Genomic DNA, 18,051 nt, shown 5'->3' on the forward strand with positions numbered 1-18,051 from the left:
TTATTAATTCAAAAGAGATATCCCAGGTCTCACTAAGTGGCACAGTCATTGGAGCCCTCTCCTTCCTCTGAGGAGATGTGAAAATAGACTCTGCAAACCCAATATTTTGTGAGGTGAGCCTGAACTTCCCCTGGAGAGACTAGAAGAATTTGCAGAAGTTCTCTACCACAAACTAGAATTTCATTGCATAATCATAATCATTATGCCATTTTTTTTGTTGCAAAAGTGGGATGTGACCATTATGATAAGTTTTTTTTAGTTTGCTAGTATTACTTAAAAAACATTTATTACTAAATTGTCTTTGATGCAAGATTATGATACACAGACTACTCATGATTATACATTAATGAATGGTGAAAATTTTGTGGTGAAATACAAAGGATATATATGTGATGAAGTATAATAATTTTAGTAAAAATAATGGTGAGGAGGAGGAGGAGGAAGAAAAGGAGGAGGAGCAGGAGAAGGAAAGTAGAGATGGAAGAGGAGGACAAGGATGTTTGTGGTGGCATAAGCACACAGATGAGCTGTGGTGCCAAACATCCTGTGTTCCAGTAGCCCCACACATGCTGTGATGGGAGAAGGAGTAACATCAGTTTTGATGCCTATTTTTATGTATTGTAAGGAAATTTCTCTTAGGCCTGTCACTTAGGTTTCTCTGACCAGGAACCTCTGTAGTAGGGCTGCAGTTTATTCTGCATTTTCCCCTCTTCTATCAAAACACATGGACCAGAAACAGATTTTATATTTGGACACTCAAGTACATAAGCTGTTCATGGCCCATCTTGGAGAACACTGAAGAGACCACCTCTCTGTACTGTGTTGAGAAGGACAGGGTGGGTGAGGCTGCTACAAATTGAGGCTGTAGTCCATACCCATACCCTTTCAGATGACAGGGGCTTAAAAGTCACCTGGATGAGGTAAGCCCCTACTTTGAAGCTCCTACACTGGCAGGGGGCAGCAGAACTGCTACAAGGAGAAATCAAAACAGAAGTTGCAAATGCTCAGGGTAACCCAAGAGGAAGGCCAGCCTTGGAGGTCAACAGGTATCCAAGGAATAGTCCTCAGATTGAAAGTCAGGAGAGTTCATCCTATGTCCTTGGACTTTAGTGACCAAAGGTTGTGAGGGTTAGACTCAGACTTTTTCAACCCAAAATCACAGAAGTTGGTCATAGGAGGAAATGCAATGGAAAAAATGGTCCCAGGCAACAGGCTGGGAAGCTGCTACAGGGCTCTACATTTGCTGTGGAGACTACATGATGTGCAGGTGTTCTACCAGCAAACTCACTTTGAGAGGATAGATATTCCAGCCTGGGTTCTTCAGCTACATCAGCTGCCTCGGTCTCTTACCCACTTACAGGGCACAATCCCTTGCTGTCCAGTAGTGGTCCTGGGGCTGATCCATTTCCCATAAGCATTTGCAGAGACACCTGGTCCTCCACACTGGCCTCTTCTTCCAACTCCAAGTACATCAGCTCTGAAGATGGCAGCTCCTCTGATCAGTTGCAATCTCAATATTTGGGGAGACTCCAGGAATTTTCCCTGGAAAATTATTTAGAACACTCTGATGAAGTCATAGCACTGACCATAGGACTGTCCATGGTTCACTGAGAGGGTTCTCCCTATAGGTAGAACCTATGATTCAGAGATCAGCTCCGTGTACCTGTGACCATGATGACATCCAGAGACCACAAGTCAAAATCTCAACTCTCAGACAGGTCTGGTGCCTGGCCTTTTTAACAAGATTACATAAAACACTGATAAAAGATTAATAAAAGAGAGCTTTCCTGTTCTAATTCATAGTCTATTCCAAGAAGGAGGATGCCATAGAAAGGAGAAAACACCTGACATAAAATGAGACCAGAAACTGTGATGAATAAAAACACAGGTGCTTATTTCCCAAGCACAATATCCCATGTGAAAAAATGTACTCAAAGGCTTATACTGTAGGATTGAATAAAAATGATAATGATGGGACAAAAGTGCAGCTAAGAGACACATGAAGAGGTGGAGGAAGGTGAGCATCCATGACTCACCTTCAACTGAGTAAGGTGTTATCACTGGCCTGTGACAGGTACCATTGCAGTCCCTGGCCAGACTCTTGGAAGGTCAACAGCCCTGCTGAGCTGGGCCCAGGACACACCGAAGCCCAGGAGGTCTGGGACTTTTGTCATGGTATCAATTACAGGAAGGAGGCTCTGATATGGGACCAGGAGTTCAAGGCTGATTTTCTGCTCCTAGAAGCATCTGGAGGAATTTGGGACTCCATTCTTTTTCCTCAGTCTCTTTTTCTTACCCCACAGCTGATGAAAATATTCTCCACTTGCCCTCAATGAAGAGCCCACAGAGAGTAGTATGTTTGCATAAGCACCAAATATTCATTGTGTCAAAGGAGCTGAGAAGGAATGAGAGAGCCTGGGGAGCCCAGTTGTGCTGTTGGTCTCAGGAGACAGGCTTCTGGGAAATTTCCACCATGGTCTGTACCCCTCCTCCTTACCCTTGTCTCTGTCTGCACAGGTGATGTTCTAGGCACATTATCCTGTGTGGATGCTCCCACAGGACCCTGATCTGGGTCCACGCCAAACCATGGCTCAGTCCAACATAGTCATTGGGTCTTTTCTAATGAGTTCTTCATCCTCAGGTTCCCCTCTTGTCTCTCTCTATATATTTTTTAAAATTTTAAAATTTGTTTTAATTAGTTATACATGACAGTAGAATGCATTTATGCACTTTGATATATATATATATATATATATATATATATATATATATGGGATATAATTTCTTATTTTCTGAGTATACGTGTTGTAGAATTATATTGTTCATGCAGTCACCTACATACATAAAGTAATAATGTCTGTTTCACTCTACTATCTTTCCTATCACCACATCTCCTCCCCTCCCCTCCCTTCACTTCCCTCTACCTAATCTAAGATGATACTATTCTCTATCACCCCCCCCCCCCCCGACTTATTGTAAATTAGTATACATGCATTAGAGAAAATCTTTGGCCTTTGGGTTTTTGGGATTGGTGTATTTTGCCTAGCATGATATTCTCCAACTCCAACCATTTACTGGCAAATGCCATAATTTCATTCTTCTTAAAGCTGAGAAATATTTCATTGAGAATATATACCACATTTTCTTTATCCATTCATCTATTGAAGGACTGTTGGTTCCATGGTTTAGCTATTGTGAATTGAGCTGCTATAAACATTGTCTTGCAGATTCCACCAGCTCCTATGTATGACAAAGTCACCTTTAGGGTGAGTATCCCCCTGTCAGAGGGCCACAGTCACCTGCTCTGGAGAAAACGTTCTAAGGCACATGTTCACTGGTACCAGCAAAAGCCAATTCAGTCCCCTGAATTAGTGATTTATGAGGACGGCAAATGGCTTTCAGGGATCCCTGACCAATTCTCTGGCTTCAGCTCAGAAAACATAGCCACCCTGACCATTAGCAGGGCCCAGGCTGGAGATGAGGCAGATTATTATTGTCAAAGGTGGGAGAGCAATCCTGAAACCCACAGTGACTCAGCAGATGGAGAAGTGAGACACAAACCCCTTTCTTTTCTGTGTCACATTCTTATAACCCCCAGGAGGACAGGTGTTAAAGTCATAAACTGGTCTTGCCAGCTCCCTCAGATCTAAGGCCCTAGGATGCCCTTTCTTTCCAGCATCCAGGTAGGCTCTGCAGAGGGGACCAGGAGTGGATATACAGGTGACATAACCAGGGTGTTCTGGTAGTTTTCATTTTTTTTTTTTAGGTGTGTGGTCTGTGGCAGGGATAAGAGGACCTGAGTGGAAGGACAGACAGAAGTCATCACCAGACCTGTTGTTGTTGCTGTTTTTGGAAAGAGTACTGGGGATTGAACTCGGGGCACTCAACAACTTGGCCATATCCACAGCTCTATTTTGTATTTTATTTTGAGACATGGTCTCATTGAGTTGCTAAGTGCCTCGCCATTGCTGAGGCTGGCTTTGAAATTTTGATCCCCCTGTCTCAGCTGCCCGGGCCTTTGGGACTTCAGGCATTTGCCACTATGCCAGGCCTGGCTCTGTTCTTGATCCCTGAATTTACATTTAGTGTAGACTGGGAAACTTGAGTTCCATATGTCCCAGATTAGTCCCAGTAGTGCCCAACTCTTGATAAGCTCCTGGAGCCACAGGTTTCTATGCAGCTTGTGATTCTGAACACAGCAAACCAGTGTAGTGGTCCTTGTGATAGCCCTCTGCAAGACCAACTACACATTCCCACACAGAGGGTGATTCAGACCTGATGACTGCCTGAGGTCAAGATGCCTGGCTCTGCCTCTCTAGGGATCCAACTTCACCTAACTACAGATATCATGGCTCCAACTGCCCTTTCAGCCACCAGGTGATCATGGTATGCCTTCTTACTTCCCACGGAAACACAGTCATTAATACATTCAACCAAGTGTTTTATGCCATACCTGGAAAATTTCTTAACTGATATTGTGCTTGTTAATAGTTCCTAGAAATGCCTTGGTAATGCAGAATTTCACACAGGCAGACTTCTTTTCAACAGGCTATCCAGAAACATAGAATGAAGAAAATTCTGGGAAATATTTCAAAATATAAAGCACACAGTCCACCAACTGGTTATTGGAACCTACACAATTTATAAATCCACACAATGTCCAAAGAAAGATGATACCATGATCCATGCTCCCATGAAACTATGCTAGTTAAAACCATAAACATGGCTGAAGTTGTGGCTCAGTGGTAGGGCACTAGCCTTGCATGCCTGAGGCTCTGGGTTCAATCCTCAGCACCACATAAAATATTTGATAAAATAAAGATATTGTGTCCATCTACTACTAAAAAATAAATTCAAAAACCATAAACATGTTCATTCTTTCACCATAAGATTATGCAAATTTCTTTCTGACTTTTGGATGACATAATTCTTCCCAGAACTGATCCACATTACATTTTAAAACACTTATCTCAAAGACAAAGAAATAAAGTTAGCATGTCTTATGTTGGAAGATAAGAGGAAGAAGGGGTGTATGACATGACTTGCTGCCCGCTTCCCGGTCTTGGGGCTGCACATGTGGCTGGGATGGCTCCTGGTGATCAGCCAGGAGGTGGTGCTGTGGGTGGTGATGGAAAAAACAGACCACCTCCAGAATAGGTCCAGGACTCTTCTGCCCTGGTGGACCGTTCATGCCTTCCCTTACGGACTATGGGATGGGTGTACACGTGAACTCGCTCCACCTCTCTGACCTTTATCCTGATTGGCTCCTGTGCAGTATATAAGTTGTGTGTACTTCCTCAATAAATGAGACCCTGCTTGGACTCGTCTCCTTGGTGCGTCTGATTATCCCCTGGAGAGGGAGGGCTGGGTGCGGGCCACCAGTCGACCTTTACCTTTCTTGGCTCGTCCTGGTCGGGGCGTGCTTTCTCCACTTCTTCTGCTGGTCAGGAGGAAACGGGGACTAAAAACCCTGACAAAGGGGGATGAGAAAACAGAAAAATTTGGCTAAACTGTATCTACATATTCATGTTAAATACTTGAAACTCCTTGTGACTGGTCCCAAGGTCATAGCTGATACTCATTATGACTCTTCACTATGTATTCCACATCACCTGAACCTTCAGCAGACACCTCCATTCCTCAGTATGAGGACCCAAAGTTTATTCCTGACATCCCTGGTCCCTTTTTATCCCTGCATTAATGAGGATATGGTGACTTTCTATTTTTAATCAAGAACCATTGGTGAATAGAGGGCTGCCTACATTTGATCCATATTCTTTGTGCTATGGCTTTAGTGTCTCAACCAACACTGAGGTTGAAATTCAGTCCACATTGTGAGATAGTTAGAGGGTAGAAATGTAATCTGACTATATATTTAGAAGTGAAACCTTTTAAGGTAATCAAGGTTAAATGAAGGAATAGAGCAGAGTCTTAATCTAATGGTACTGTGGCTCTAGACGAGGAAGAGAAACCTGAGCAATGATTCTGTCTTGCCACCTCAGGACTCTGCAGAGTCTCTGTCAGCAGAAAGACACCAGAGACCAAATATATGCTGGTGCCATGTTCCTGGACATATAGAATATGGAGCTAAATAAACCTTTTTACCTCCTAAGTTACCAGTCTGTAATCAGTGATTACCTCAAAAAAAGGACTAAGAAAATCAGAAATGGGCAATAAGATCTTTGTCAGTAACCAATACATAAAAATTTAGAAACATAGACTGGAGGACCTTAGAGAAAAAGGCTAGAAAAAGTTCAAAATGCTGAAAATGGAAAGTTATGGGTGATTCTGTTGAGGAGTCAGAAGACTAAAGTATTAGGAAAAGTTCTAACTTCTTAGAGATTGGCTATATTGTCATGACCAGAACACTGATACATTTGTGGATAGATGAGGATATCATGCTGATGAGAGCTTAGATGGAAAGGAGCAGTGGGTTTTCAAGAACTGGAAGCAAGACCATCTTTATTATGGAAAAGCAAGGAATCATGCTGAACTGATTTTTTTGGACCAATTGTTTAAGGTTCCCACCTTAACTTATGTTGAGTTTTACCCTAATTGTCAGATATTAAGAAGACGGAAACAATGTGATCATGATATTTGGAAGTGGTAACTTTGGGGGAAATTAAATGAGATGGAAATTAAATGAAATGGTAAGTGTGGGGCACAATTCTAAAAAGACAAGCAGGAGAAACCTGAGCAAGGATAAGTCTTATCTATCTGTATCTATCACCATACAATGCCTTATACCATCTTGAGACTCTGGAGAGTGTCCCCAACAGTAAGTAAGAAGGGCCTCACCAGAGCTTGCCAGAGATGGCCTAGAACAGTCCAGACTTCAAATATGTGAGTGGCTACTGAACATTAGAATGCCTCTCCACCCAGATACCCAGGGTATGGAACACCTGCCCAGATGTCACTGAGCCTCAGTTCTGCTCCTTCTCCATCTTAGACACATAAACTCCGTCACACAATGATCACTATTGGATCTGTCTGACATGATGACTGCTGGTTCACACAGTTTTGGATGTGTGATCCCTTGAAGTCCCATGAAACCTTGCTTCTGCCAGGACCTGGAATTGCAGGATCTGGTTTTCAAAAGATGCATAATTCCTGTAATAGATAACATGGTCTTAATCCAGAACTCCATATTCAACATGTAAATTCTTCTAGAGGACACTAACCTAAACACAAGGTTTGTGCTCTCATGCCAACTTCAAAACTATCACAGAGACTACTGGATACAATTTCCCACACATATAGGCAAGTGACCCCCTTGTGTGACACATAGAGATCATTCCTGCTCTGGAATCCACACCTACTCATCATTGTCTCTTAATATTATAATTGGACCAATATCCCCAAAGCTGTTTGTGCAAATCTTAGAAGTTTTGAGGGTTTCTCCTCCCATTGGTGGGAAGGGTAAAATCAAATAATTTTGTGGAAGATTATTTGTGGAAACATTATTTTGTGGAAGATTTTTCCATTATTTTGGCTTGGAAAGCTCCAAACAGCTAAACCCTAAATATTTGAGCTAATATGGAGAAATGAAATTTATTATGATATCTTTCTCTCACTCTCTGGAATGCATGTCTCTGCAAATCATTCAATATACTTGCCAATTTGTACTCATCCAATACAGTTTCAATGAAATAGTATAGTTCCAGGAGTTTCTTCTGGTTGTCACATTGGTCCAAGCACACATGGAGAGTGAATGAAGTACAGAGGTAAAATGCATATATGCAGTGATGTGCATTTCCTGTGAATGCACACCATTTTTGACCCTGCATTCTTAGAGGAATAGAGAGGAATTCAACTTCCCCATCAATTGTGCATTCCATGCACCTGAAGACATGTTACTCTGGTCTAGCACAGTCCACCACTCATTGAGTAATGGACAGTAAGATGACTTTCTGTCTGGATATGCAGAAATCTACTTCTACCTTGCAGGATTCATTCAAATGTTATTTTAGGCAACTCATAAATTAAATCAATATTAAAACTAACCGTAACCATGATTCCCTTGGATCTTTAAGGTGGCACTATTTTATCCTACTCCCCATCCAAAGATATGCTATTTTTATTTATTTTTTATTTTTTTAAAGAGAGAGAGAGAGAGAGAGAGAGAGAGAGAGAGAGAGAGAGAGAGAGAGAATTTTTTTTAATATTTTTTTTTTTTTAGTTTTCAGCAGACATAACATCTTTGTTTGTATGTGGTGCTGAGGATTGAACCCGGGCCGCACGCATGCCAGGCGAGCGCACTATGGCTTGAGCCACATCCCCAGCCCAATATGCTATTATGCTATTTTTAATTTGCAAATTTGAATAGGGTAGAAATAGGGGAAGACTCATTGTGTAGCATAAACATAATGGTTCTGGCATGAAATGGTTTAATGTTTCCCAGTCATGTAGTCCATGTTGCAAACATCAGATCTGCCCTGGCAGTGAGACGGCACCATTGAAAAACTTAAAGAAGCAGGCATTGTGGTTCCCATGAAACTTTAGAAATATAGGCAGCAGCTATATTTTGCTCTCCCTGAATTTAAAGTGCTCTCTTATGCTGGGGATGTTCTTTGGGGACACTTCTTTTTCAGTGCATTTTGCCTGAAAAAAATGGTTCACATCTAAAATTGAGGGTTGAAATGGGTCTTAGCATAGTTCCTCTTGAACTTTCTTCATGAATTCTGAGGGTTTAGAAACAACAAGAAACAAGTTGGCCATATATCTACTACATCAAAAGATGATGAATCATCCACATTTTTCTCTGCAGATCAGACCTCAGGACAGCCACTTGGAATCATTCTTCATAAATGTACCTACCTTGCTTCTGATGGTTATGCATAGTCACATGACCAGTTATTTCAGAGTACTATTATCACTATTTCTATCAATGGATGGAAATGTTGCCCAGACTGTGAAATCAGCTTATGAAGGTGTGTTTCCTGAGCTGAGGGTGGGTCTTCAGGGAAGATCTCTCCTGTGTCTCTGAGGCCAAGCCCTGCTCTGGAAAACACAGAGCTCCTCTAGGAACTGTCCTGGATTCTAGCTGATTTGCATAATAGACAGGGATCTCCAGTAAAGGTATGAGGCTGGCTTAGGAGGAAGGCAGGCCAGTCTGAGCCTCAGGAAACAATATCGAGGAGGCCTCTACTATGAGCTGGACTCCCCTTCACTGTGCAGGTTCTGCCCCAGGGATGCTGCCCACCCACAGCTCAGGTGTTTGGGATCAGCCTAACCCTGATTCTGAGCTCTCTGGGCCCTGCCTGTGGTGAGCAGGTGCTCAGTATCCTGATGCAGGAGAGGGGGCTAAATGGCTGAGGTTCCCACATTGTGATCATTGGCTTGTGTGAGCCTAAGGGGCTGCAACAGCCAGTAAGATGGACAGGCTTCCTCATGAGTTCAGAGGCTTCATTCACCTCCCAGACTCATAGGCTATTGGAACTAAGATTGAAGTGGGTGGGGTGAGGACCCAAAGATTCCCTAGAGAGAGAACAGACTAGGCAGACAGAGGAACTTCTGGAAGATCCCTTTATTATTATTCCCACTGCTTTTTTCCCCTGGCAGTCTTCATAGCCTCCTAAGAGCTGGCTCAGTACAACTACTCAGCAACATTGACCTCCAGGTTGAAAGCTAGAACCATATGATCTGAAGGTATATTAGGGAATAAATATGCACATTGTTACCAACAAAAATCAGATTGGCCCCTGTGCTGCTCATCTATGATGACAGCATATGGCCCCCACACAACTCTGACCAATCCCTTGGCTCCAATTTGGGAAACACAGCCAATCTGACCATCAGTGGGGCCAGGCTAGAGACAAGAGTGACTATTTCTATGCCATAGTAAATGACAGTGAGTGCCACTCACACTGTTTCACAATAATACAGATACACACATGGGGCAGGCTCTTCCTCACCCAGGGCTGAGTCTCACTCATCCTTTGAACAATGACCATGACTTTGGTCTCCACTCACTCACCTGGTTTCTCACTATGGCTAAATTACAGAACAGCATAGATGTCTATTGGAAATGTGGTTTTCCCAAGGAATTAGTTAGATCTTATATGGAAAGTCTTGTCACTTCCATAAAACGCCTTACAGAAACTAGTTCACAGATTCCAGGATGGAAGGACTCCAGAGAGCCTGGTTAGATACAAGCACTCTCTTCCCTCCATTTCACTGTGGAGTGTGTCAGAAGGGACACCTGGTTTCTGACCCTCCTCTCAGAATTTGGCATTGGGTTAAGAAAAAAAAATTATGAGCCTAACAGTATGTAGTCCTCAGGATGAGAAGGGCTGATGTGCCCAGAAAAGAAGTTGGTGTTTGATGTAAGATCACCCAATAGCCCATGCCATTAGGCAGTGCCCCATGTCTCTTAGATTTGATCAAGGCCAAATCCCCCTCATTCCCACAACCAAGGAGATATGCTCATAAGTCTCCCAATTCTGATCAAAATTAAATACTGAGCAGCACAAAACAGGCACATGTTTGTCATTAAAGAGATAAATTCTGGATTGGAATGACACTTTTATGCAAAGACAAGTCATTGAAAGAGATCAGAATCTAGCTGGTTGTGGTGGCACATGCTTATAATCTCAGTGGCTGGGGAGGCTGAGGCAGATGGATCACAAGTTCAAAGCTGGCCTCAGCAAAAGAGAGGTGCTAAGCAACTCAGTGAGACCTTGTCTCTAAATAAAATACAAAATAGGGCTGGGTATGTGGAGAGAGAGAGAGAGAGAGAGAGAGAGAGAGAGAGAGAGAGAGAGAGAGAGAGAGAGAGAGAAACAGTCAGAAGGTAGAATAGGTGTATGACCATGATATTTGCAAAGCCATATTTAAATTTGTCCTATATATGAAAGGAAACCCCTAATAATATTATATCCACAATGGATTCTTTATTAGGACAAATGGTTTTAAAAGTTACTCCAGGTCTTTCAGATCACATAGATAAGCCATTATGGACATTTAAAAAAAGCAAAATAAAAAGTATCTACATACATCTTCGAGACTTGCATATGAACTGATGTCTTATTTGTAGAAATGCTGGACCACAAAGGAAAAAACAAACTACAAATAATTTACTGCACAAACTACTACTGATTATTAAATTTACCTTTTTATTTGAATAGACCCTGAGTTGACAATAGATGACATTTTGTATATTAATATGTAGGGCCTAAGTGATAATTCAGGGAAATGTTTGGGTAAATATCCATGAAATGACTGCTGTAGTTGCTTCTAATCTGGATATTTGGTCTTTCGGAATGGTGCAGGGAGCTGGACACACTTCCAATAATCTGTCCAGGCTCATGTGAGGGGTAGCATCAGTCCCTACATGCAGCCGATTAATCAGAGGATGAAGCTTCAGTATCCTAATATTTTGACTGAGGATATTTCCACACACCAAGGAGATATGCTCATTGAAATAGATCAGAATCTAGCTGGATAAATCCCAGGATGAGAAAATGAGGAGGATTTGTCCAGGATGACCCTTGTATATCCAGGGAAGGTAATTATTGGGAGTGTAGATGCTTTTGTTTTTCTCATCTCCTCCCTGAGTGACATAGGAATTGTCACTCCGTTTCTCAGCCCCCCTTTTTTCCCTCCCTATGAAGTATACTTTCAATATTCCATGCTTGCAGGCCAGGGAATCTGTGGCTTGTCAAGGAAAACTCTGCTGTGTCACTCTCAAACACTAGGAGACACTCAACACCTGTCCCAGGTCAGGAGGCACAGGCTGTAGCCTAAGTTCCCACCTGGCTGCATGGTAGGTACAGGGGAGAGGGCAGGAACAAGCAACCACCCTCTGGGTATATCAAGTCCCATGTAAGCAGGGCTGTGATTAGAGGAACCCACTGTGTCTCATCTCTCCCTGGACTTGAGATTCATAATATGCTACAAAGATGCCATTGAACTGAGTTTATTACTTGGAAATTTTACCATCAACAATTCTGACTGTGCATTTGCCCTGCCATCAAAATTCTCCTTAGGAGATACTATTATCTTGGACTAAACAGGTTGCAGTCCTGGTCTCCTCACATTGCCACTTTCTTCTCCCATCATCACACACCCAGACTCTTCCCCCACTTCATGGATTCTGCTGTCCTTGCACACGTGCTGTGATTTCTCACCAGTCCTGAGGGCAGCTCCAGTGACACATCTGCAGGGGAGTTCCAGCCTCAGGTTATATCCCAGCCTGACTGTCACTCTCTCTAATCAGTGTATTAATTACCTGTGTATCATTACCGCTGAATGGTTTTTTCACCAGCATTGTTTTAGTTAATTGATTTATTTTTGTTAATTATTTTCCTAGTGGGTTGTAGATATTTTTTAAATGCAAGAATACATGCATTAAAACAGACTCATGAGCACGTGGAGGCTAATTTTTTCTCTTGCAAAAGCAAAGCACTTAGAAATAAACACTTATGAAAAAAGAAAACAAAACAACTAAGGCATGATGTTTTCTGGCTTCCTTACTCACTTTTTCATTGTGGGACCTGGGGCCTTTTCCAGCTTCTCTTCTACCATCCTTACAAAATTAGCCTTCCATTTTTGTTGTTTAATAAAGACCCTAGATGGCTCTTGCAGCTCCAGCAATCACACCTGAATTTAAGGAGCAAAATGATGCAAAGACCAACATATTTCTCTCCCTCACAAGTGCAGGCTTGCATTGACAAGGAACTCTGGTCAACTGAGTGCTCCATGCCATGGTTGTGTGTTGTACTACATGGTCAGTGCTGGATGTTTATTTTGGAAAAAGTGTCTGGATTTTCAAGAAAGAGAGGAGACTAAGCACAGGCTCTGGTGGGTGGGACAGACTATTAAACTGCACACTAGGTGTATCCAAAGCAAAGCGTCAGCCAGAAGATGGAAACTCCTAGAGCAAAGGATGCATCATGTTCCTGCTGAATTCCCAGCATGGAAGTAGGTGGAGACCACAGTGGGTCTGAATAGACATTGGTGTGAAGGGACTCCTGTCTGTTGTCTGTGCTTCTCACAACTCACTCACATTGACTCTGCACCTGCAGCTGACACTAAGAAGAGCCAGTTCGTGAGTCCAGTGTTACCCAGCACCAGGACCTGGAACCACTTCCATTGACCACTCACCACCCTAAAAAATATGCAGTGATAACTCAGGTGGGTTTTAACCTTCCTCTACCAAATGCACCTGTTCATATTTTCCTGTGTAATGTGAGCCTCTCCTTCCTGATCCTAAAACCGGTAACATCCATAGGAAGAAGATGAATTTCCTCCCTTGGCCAAAGATCAAGAAAACCTGGGCCTGAGGGGCAAGTTCTGAATCTGCACCTAAATCAAGGATGCCATGACATGCAGCAACCAGTGTAGAGTGGCCACTAGGGGGCAGTTGAGAATCACCTGACAAAGCCCCCTAGGCTTGGGCTGGACTTGGGCTTCAGGATTCAAAAGTGCAAGAGGGTTAGTAGTAACCACAACCTGAGATCTAGAGGAAAAGGTGTCATATTTCTACAATATCATCTTTGAAGCAAGTACAAATTTTTTGGTCTTCATTTCTCTCATATCTAGCTCTTCCAGAATTTTCCTATTTTAGGTGTTTGCACAGGACACCTCTTTCCCTTGCCCAAACATCATATCTCACCCTAGAAGGGAGATTTCATATGCAGGAGGGTTAGTGACCATGACATGAGACCTGGAGGAAATGCTGGATTTTTCTTCAGTATGGGGAATAACATTGATGTATGTGTTCATTGATGTCTGTGTCTCCCAGAAATCCCTTCTCTTTGTAAAATGTCCCTGTTGATATGGCAGAGGTCTAGTATTCCTCAGGCCACCATTCATGCTGAAGCTTTGTAACTGTTAGTATTGTAGGGTAGGTAGAGAACCCGCCTACAGTCATTAGGACATGTGAGCCTGAGAACCCAAGATCTGCCTGAGGCCTTCACACAAAGGACAGAGAGATATTGTACCTCACTGGACATTTATGGAATGTCCAGGTACATTTATGGAAGAATTTGACTGACCCACATAGCTTTAGGGGCTGTATCTGGGACAGAATCCCATAGCTGCGGAAACCTCTTATTGTCAACCTTATAGTTTGCTCTGATGACAAAGACAGACTCATCTTTATATAACAAGGTCAGCCCAGATTCCTGGATAGAAAATAGCCTGGGATGGAGACATAGCCAAGAAGTTGGGACTAGAAAGTAAAGGAGCATTCTGTGAGCTGAGGGTAGTTCTTCAGGGATGCCCCTCCCACTCTTTGGCTCCCTGGGGATGAGCCCTTCTCTGGACACCACATAGCTTCCTCCAGTAGCAGCCCTGACCTGGGCTGATTTGCATAACAGGCAGCTGTCCCCAACAAGGGAATAAAAAGGCCTGGGGGAAACACAGACCAGCCTGGGACTCAAGAAGCAGCCACAGGCACCATGACTTGGAAGGCCCTTCTCATCAGCCTCCTGGCTCATTACACAGGTGCTGCCCCGAGGCCCCAATACACATGCCAGCCCAAGGCTCCTGTATAACTAACCTGGCCTAATTCTGAGCTCAGCAGAGCTCTGTCTGTGGTGGGCAGGATGCTCAGGACCTGCTTCAGGATGAGACTTTAGGCTGAAATTCCAACACTGTGCTCTCTGGTTTTGAGGAAAAGGGTTGGGCATGGTCATGGATTCAAATCTCCATTCCTCAGTCAGGCTCATGGGCCACTGTGACTGATTTTGATGCCAGAGGATGCACTTTGTTGCACATATTTCCTGAAGTTCTTTCAGGCTAGGGGAAAACTGGGCATCTCATGGGAAGTGTTTGTCACCATTAGTCCCCTCCCTTCTTTTATTTCCTTATAGGTTCTGTAGCCTCTTATGTGCTGACTCAGCCATCATCAGTATTGGTGACCCCAGGACAGACAGCCAGAATCACCTGTGGAGGAAACAACATTGGTAGTAATTATGTGCAATGGTACCAGCAGAAGCCAGCACAGTCCCCGCTGCTTGTCATCTATGATACTAGCAACCGGCCCTCAGGGGTTCCTGACCGATTCTCTGGCTCCAACTCTGGGAACACAGCCACCCTGACCATCAGTGGGGCCCAGGCTGGAGACGAGGCTGACTATTACTGTCAGGTGTGGGATAGTGGTGCTGCTTACAGTGACACAGGCAGACAGGGAAGTGAGACAAAAACCTGCCACCAGCCGAGCACCAAAGGCCCTTCCTGCTTGCTCTGATTAGCCTGACAGCAGAGTGCATGCCACATGCTGTGGAGGAAATCTCCTCCCATCTCTGTCTAGATATTCCTGAGTGATGAGGGGAAGGCTACTGTACCTCCCCAGGATCAGTTGATTCCATCGGAACTTGATGAACTCATTCTTATCAACTTGATCTGCCAGGCCCAAAAGCCACAGCAAGTCATCAGTCATACAAAATTGCATGTTAGTATTAAGCAGAATTTCACTGTGGCAGGGTCTTATTTATGGTTAACTAGGGGAAGAACAGGGCATGGTTCTAGTGTTGAAAAATGTGTCCTGGGGAGTTTTAAGGCAGATCTGTCAAGAAGAATTTTGATGAGTATTCATGTAACCAGTGTTGTACTGGGGAGGGTTGGTATGCACCAGGCTTGGGGGATTTTGCTGTGGGTATTGATTAGTAAACCTATTTGACAAAGTAGCTGTTTGTTCAGGTAAGAACTAGTTCTTCAGTGAATCCAGTTTTTTAACCTGATAAATCAGTTTTCAGGAATGCCCCAAAGCAAAGAATTGCAGTTTAATCTTTCATTCTCCTGACTACAAGCATCCTGGTTCCAACAGTGAAACTGACACTGGTGACTTCAGTCCTCAGCCCCATCAAACTTTCTCTGCAGGATGAAAGTGACCACTAGAGAGGAGAGCATGTGAAATTCTCACAGAAAAATAGGCACACATGTCTCCATGTACAGAGTACAGAGGTGTTGGGTCTACCATCCCTGTTCTGTAGGACTTGTCAACACTGGGATAGAAATGAACATGTGAGAGTTCCCTAGTGGTGTCCTTGGGAGGGTTCCAGCTAGAGAAAATGTCCTTGACTACCTGGACTACTCTGAGGTCTAGCAGAGAGTAATACCTGGCCATCCCTCCTCTAGTTCTTTCCCAGCAGTGTCTTTAGGATCCTCTATCTTGCTGCAGCACCCCTCCCCATCATGCCTGCCTTTCATCCACCATCTCCTCTCCCTGTGTCCCCTGCTCCAAGGCTTCCCCTGTGTAACCCCAGAGTTCCCCTGCTATTCAGTGTCAGGTCCTCCCTAGGCCAGACCCAGGGACATAGCCAGAAGCGTCTGTCCCCATCTGCTTGAGAGAAGCCATTAGGGCACCATAGCAAACACCCCTGGGGAGGTCATCCTCCTCTACAACTAAGTAGGTGCCAGGGGTCTGACCTGAGTTTTCCCTGAGACCCACTCACTGGCTTCAGAAACAGCCCAATAAAACCTCCAGGAATCCCAAATTCACTGCAGCTTCTAATGGAACCTGAGGCATCTTGGATGCCTCATGCTGGCCACACTTCACTCCACACAAACCTCCTACAAGACCAAAGGTCCTACATCATCCATGGGTATTGAACCCTGAATCCTACTCATAAGTCATGTGAACTTGATAATTGAGTGTATCAAAAAACACAACACTCATTTTTACATCAAAAGATGACTATTCCTTCATTCCTTTAATCCATGTATGCCTACGAAAAAAAGTCTAGATTTCACAAGAATAGATACACCCTAATTTAAAAAGCAAGGATCTTTTCTATGAAGAATCTGATATTTGAGGTTCCTTTGCTTAGTATTCCTCACAGACACACTCTTTCTCCTTCTTACTGTCACATCCTTAAAGGACAGGCCCTCTGCAGGGCCAGTGTAGCCTATAATCCAGAGTGTACCTCAGTACCTCCCTGGTATGGTGCTAGTTATGGGCTCCTTCTGGACAAGCTATGAGTTGCAGTGAGCAGGGTAGGGGCCTCTTCCTCCTACTTAGGGGACTCAGTGGTGCCAGACATTGAGGATGGCCTTAGGCCTAAGCCTAAGCAACTCCATTTAAAAAACTCCAGTTTGAAACCTGCAGTCTCACCAAGTACACTCACAGAGCCCTCCAGTATGGATTTAAACAAGTTATGTCCCCTCACCCTGATAAACAGAGTAAAGCCTCTGGCAGGCTGTGCTTGCCTGATAAGAGGGAAAGGGGAGAATATCAGGGTGGAGATCACCAGACCAGCTGTTTCTGACCCCAGGGTAAATGATATAACTGAGAAATCCAGTGGTAGCCGATAAGGATTGAAAGGGGGAAGGGCCAAAGCCCCAAAATGTAGTATAAATAATATAGCAAATGAACAGGGATTCAGCCAGCCAGAACAAGGATGCACTTGAGTTGGGGAGCCTGATGAGGACACGACATCCCATCACTTGTCATCATTACGGATTCTCTGTGTGATCCTCACTGCTCTCAAACTCTACTGCCTCGTCTGGACCTTTGTGAGAGCCACAACTTCTTTCTTTGACCCTCCCCTCAACTGGTTGTGATAAACCCAGCCTAATTCCCTCTTAAGATTGGAAGCCATCTCGCCAGAGGCATAAAAAGTTAATTGCAGCTTTACTATAAATTACTGCAATTTCTAAACTTGCTTGGAATGCCTGCCCATGTTTTGGACTCACCCATGCCTGGCTTCCCCTTACCAGATAGCAACCCTCTCTGAAACTTTAGTGGCACTCATAAATTCTGGCTTTCCCTGGCCAGATAATAACCCTTTCTGAAACTCTAATGGTGCCTCTTAAATTCCTTACGTAGAAATCTAATTTATTCCCTAAGTGCTGACAGTAGACCATTAACTATCCTTTGTGTTATACTTGTCAAAATTTTGTTATCTGTAAGTTCTCAAGACTCCCCCCTTTTTTTGCAACTTTCTGTGCTATAAAGCTGTGCTCCTAGAGAACTGTGGGGCTGTCTTCTGTTCCCGCAGTTTTCAGGAGAGACAGCCCGGCTAGTCAAAATTACAAGCTTGCTTTAATTTGTAGAGTTAATTTGATTTTAATTGGAGTCAGTGGTCTTTTCTTTACATTGTGGTT

The 18,051-nt window shown here is 43.6% G+C and overlaps 1 gene segment (V, D, J or C); it reads left to right on the top strand.

Moving 5' to 3' along the window:
• The first annotated feature begins 14,375 nt into the window (after positions 1 to 14,375).
• Positions 14,376 to 15,193, top strand: LOC124108967 (immunoglobulin lambda variable 3-9-like). The segment is given in 2 exon segments: positions 14,376 to 14,448; positions 14,817 to 15,193. Coding segments are annotated over 2 exon segments (423 nt in total).
• The last annotated feature ends 2,858 nt before the right edge of the window (positions 15,194 to 18,051 follow it).

Source organism: Marmota monax, unplaced genomic scaffold, assembly GCF_021218885.2.
Source record: "Marmota monax isolate L192 unplaced genomic scaffold, Marmota_monax_Labrador192_F-V1.1 WCK01_AAM20220418_F8-fsc00414, whole genome shotgun sequence".
NCBI classification, from domain to species: domain Eukaryota; kingdom Metazoa; phylum Chordata; class Mammalia; order Rodentia; family Sciuridae; genus Marmota; species Marmota monax.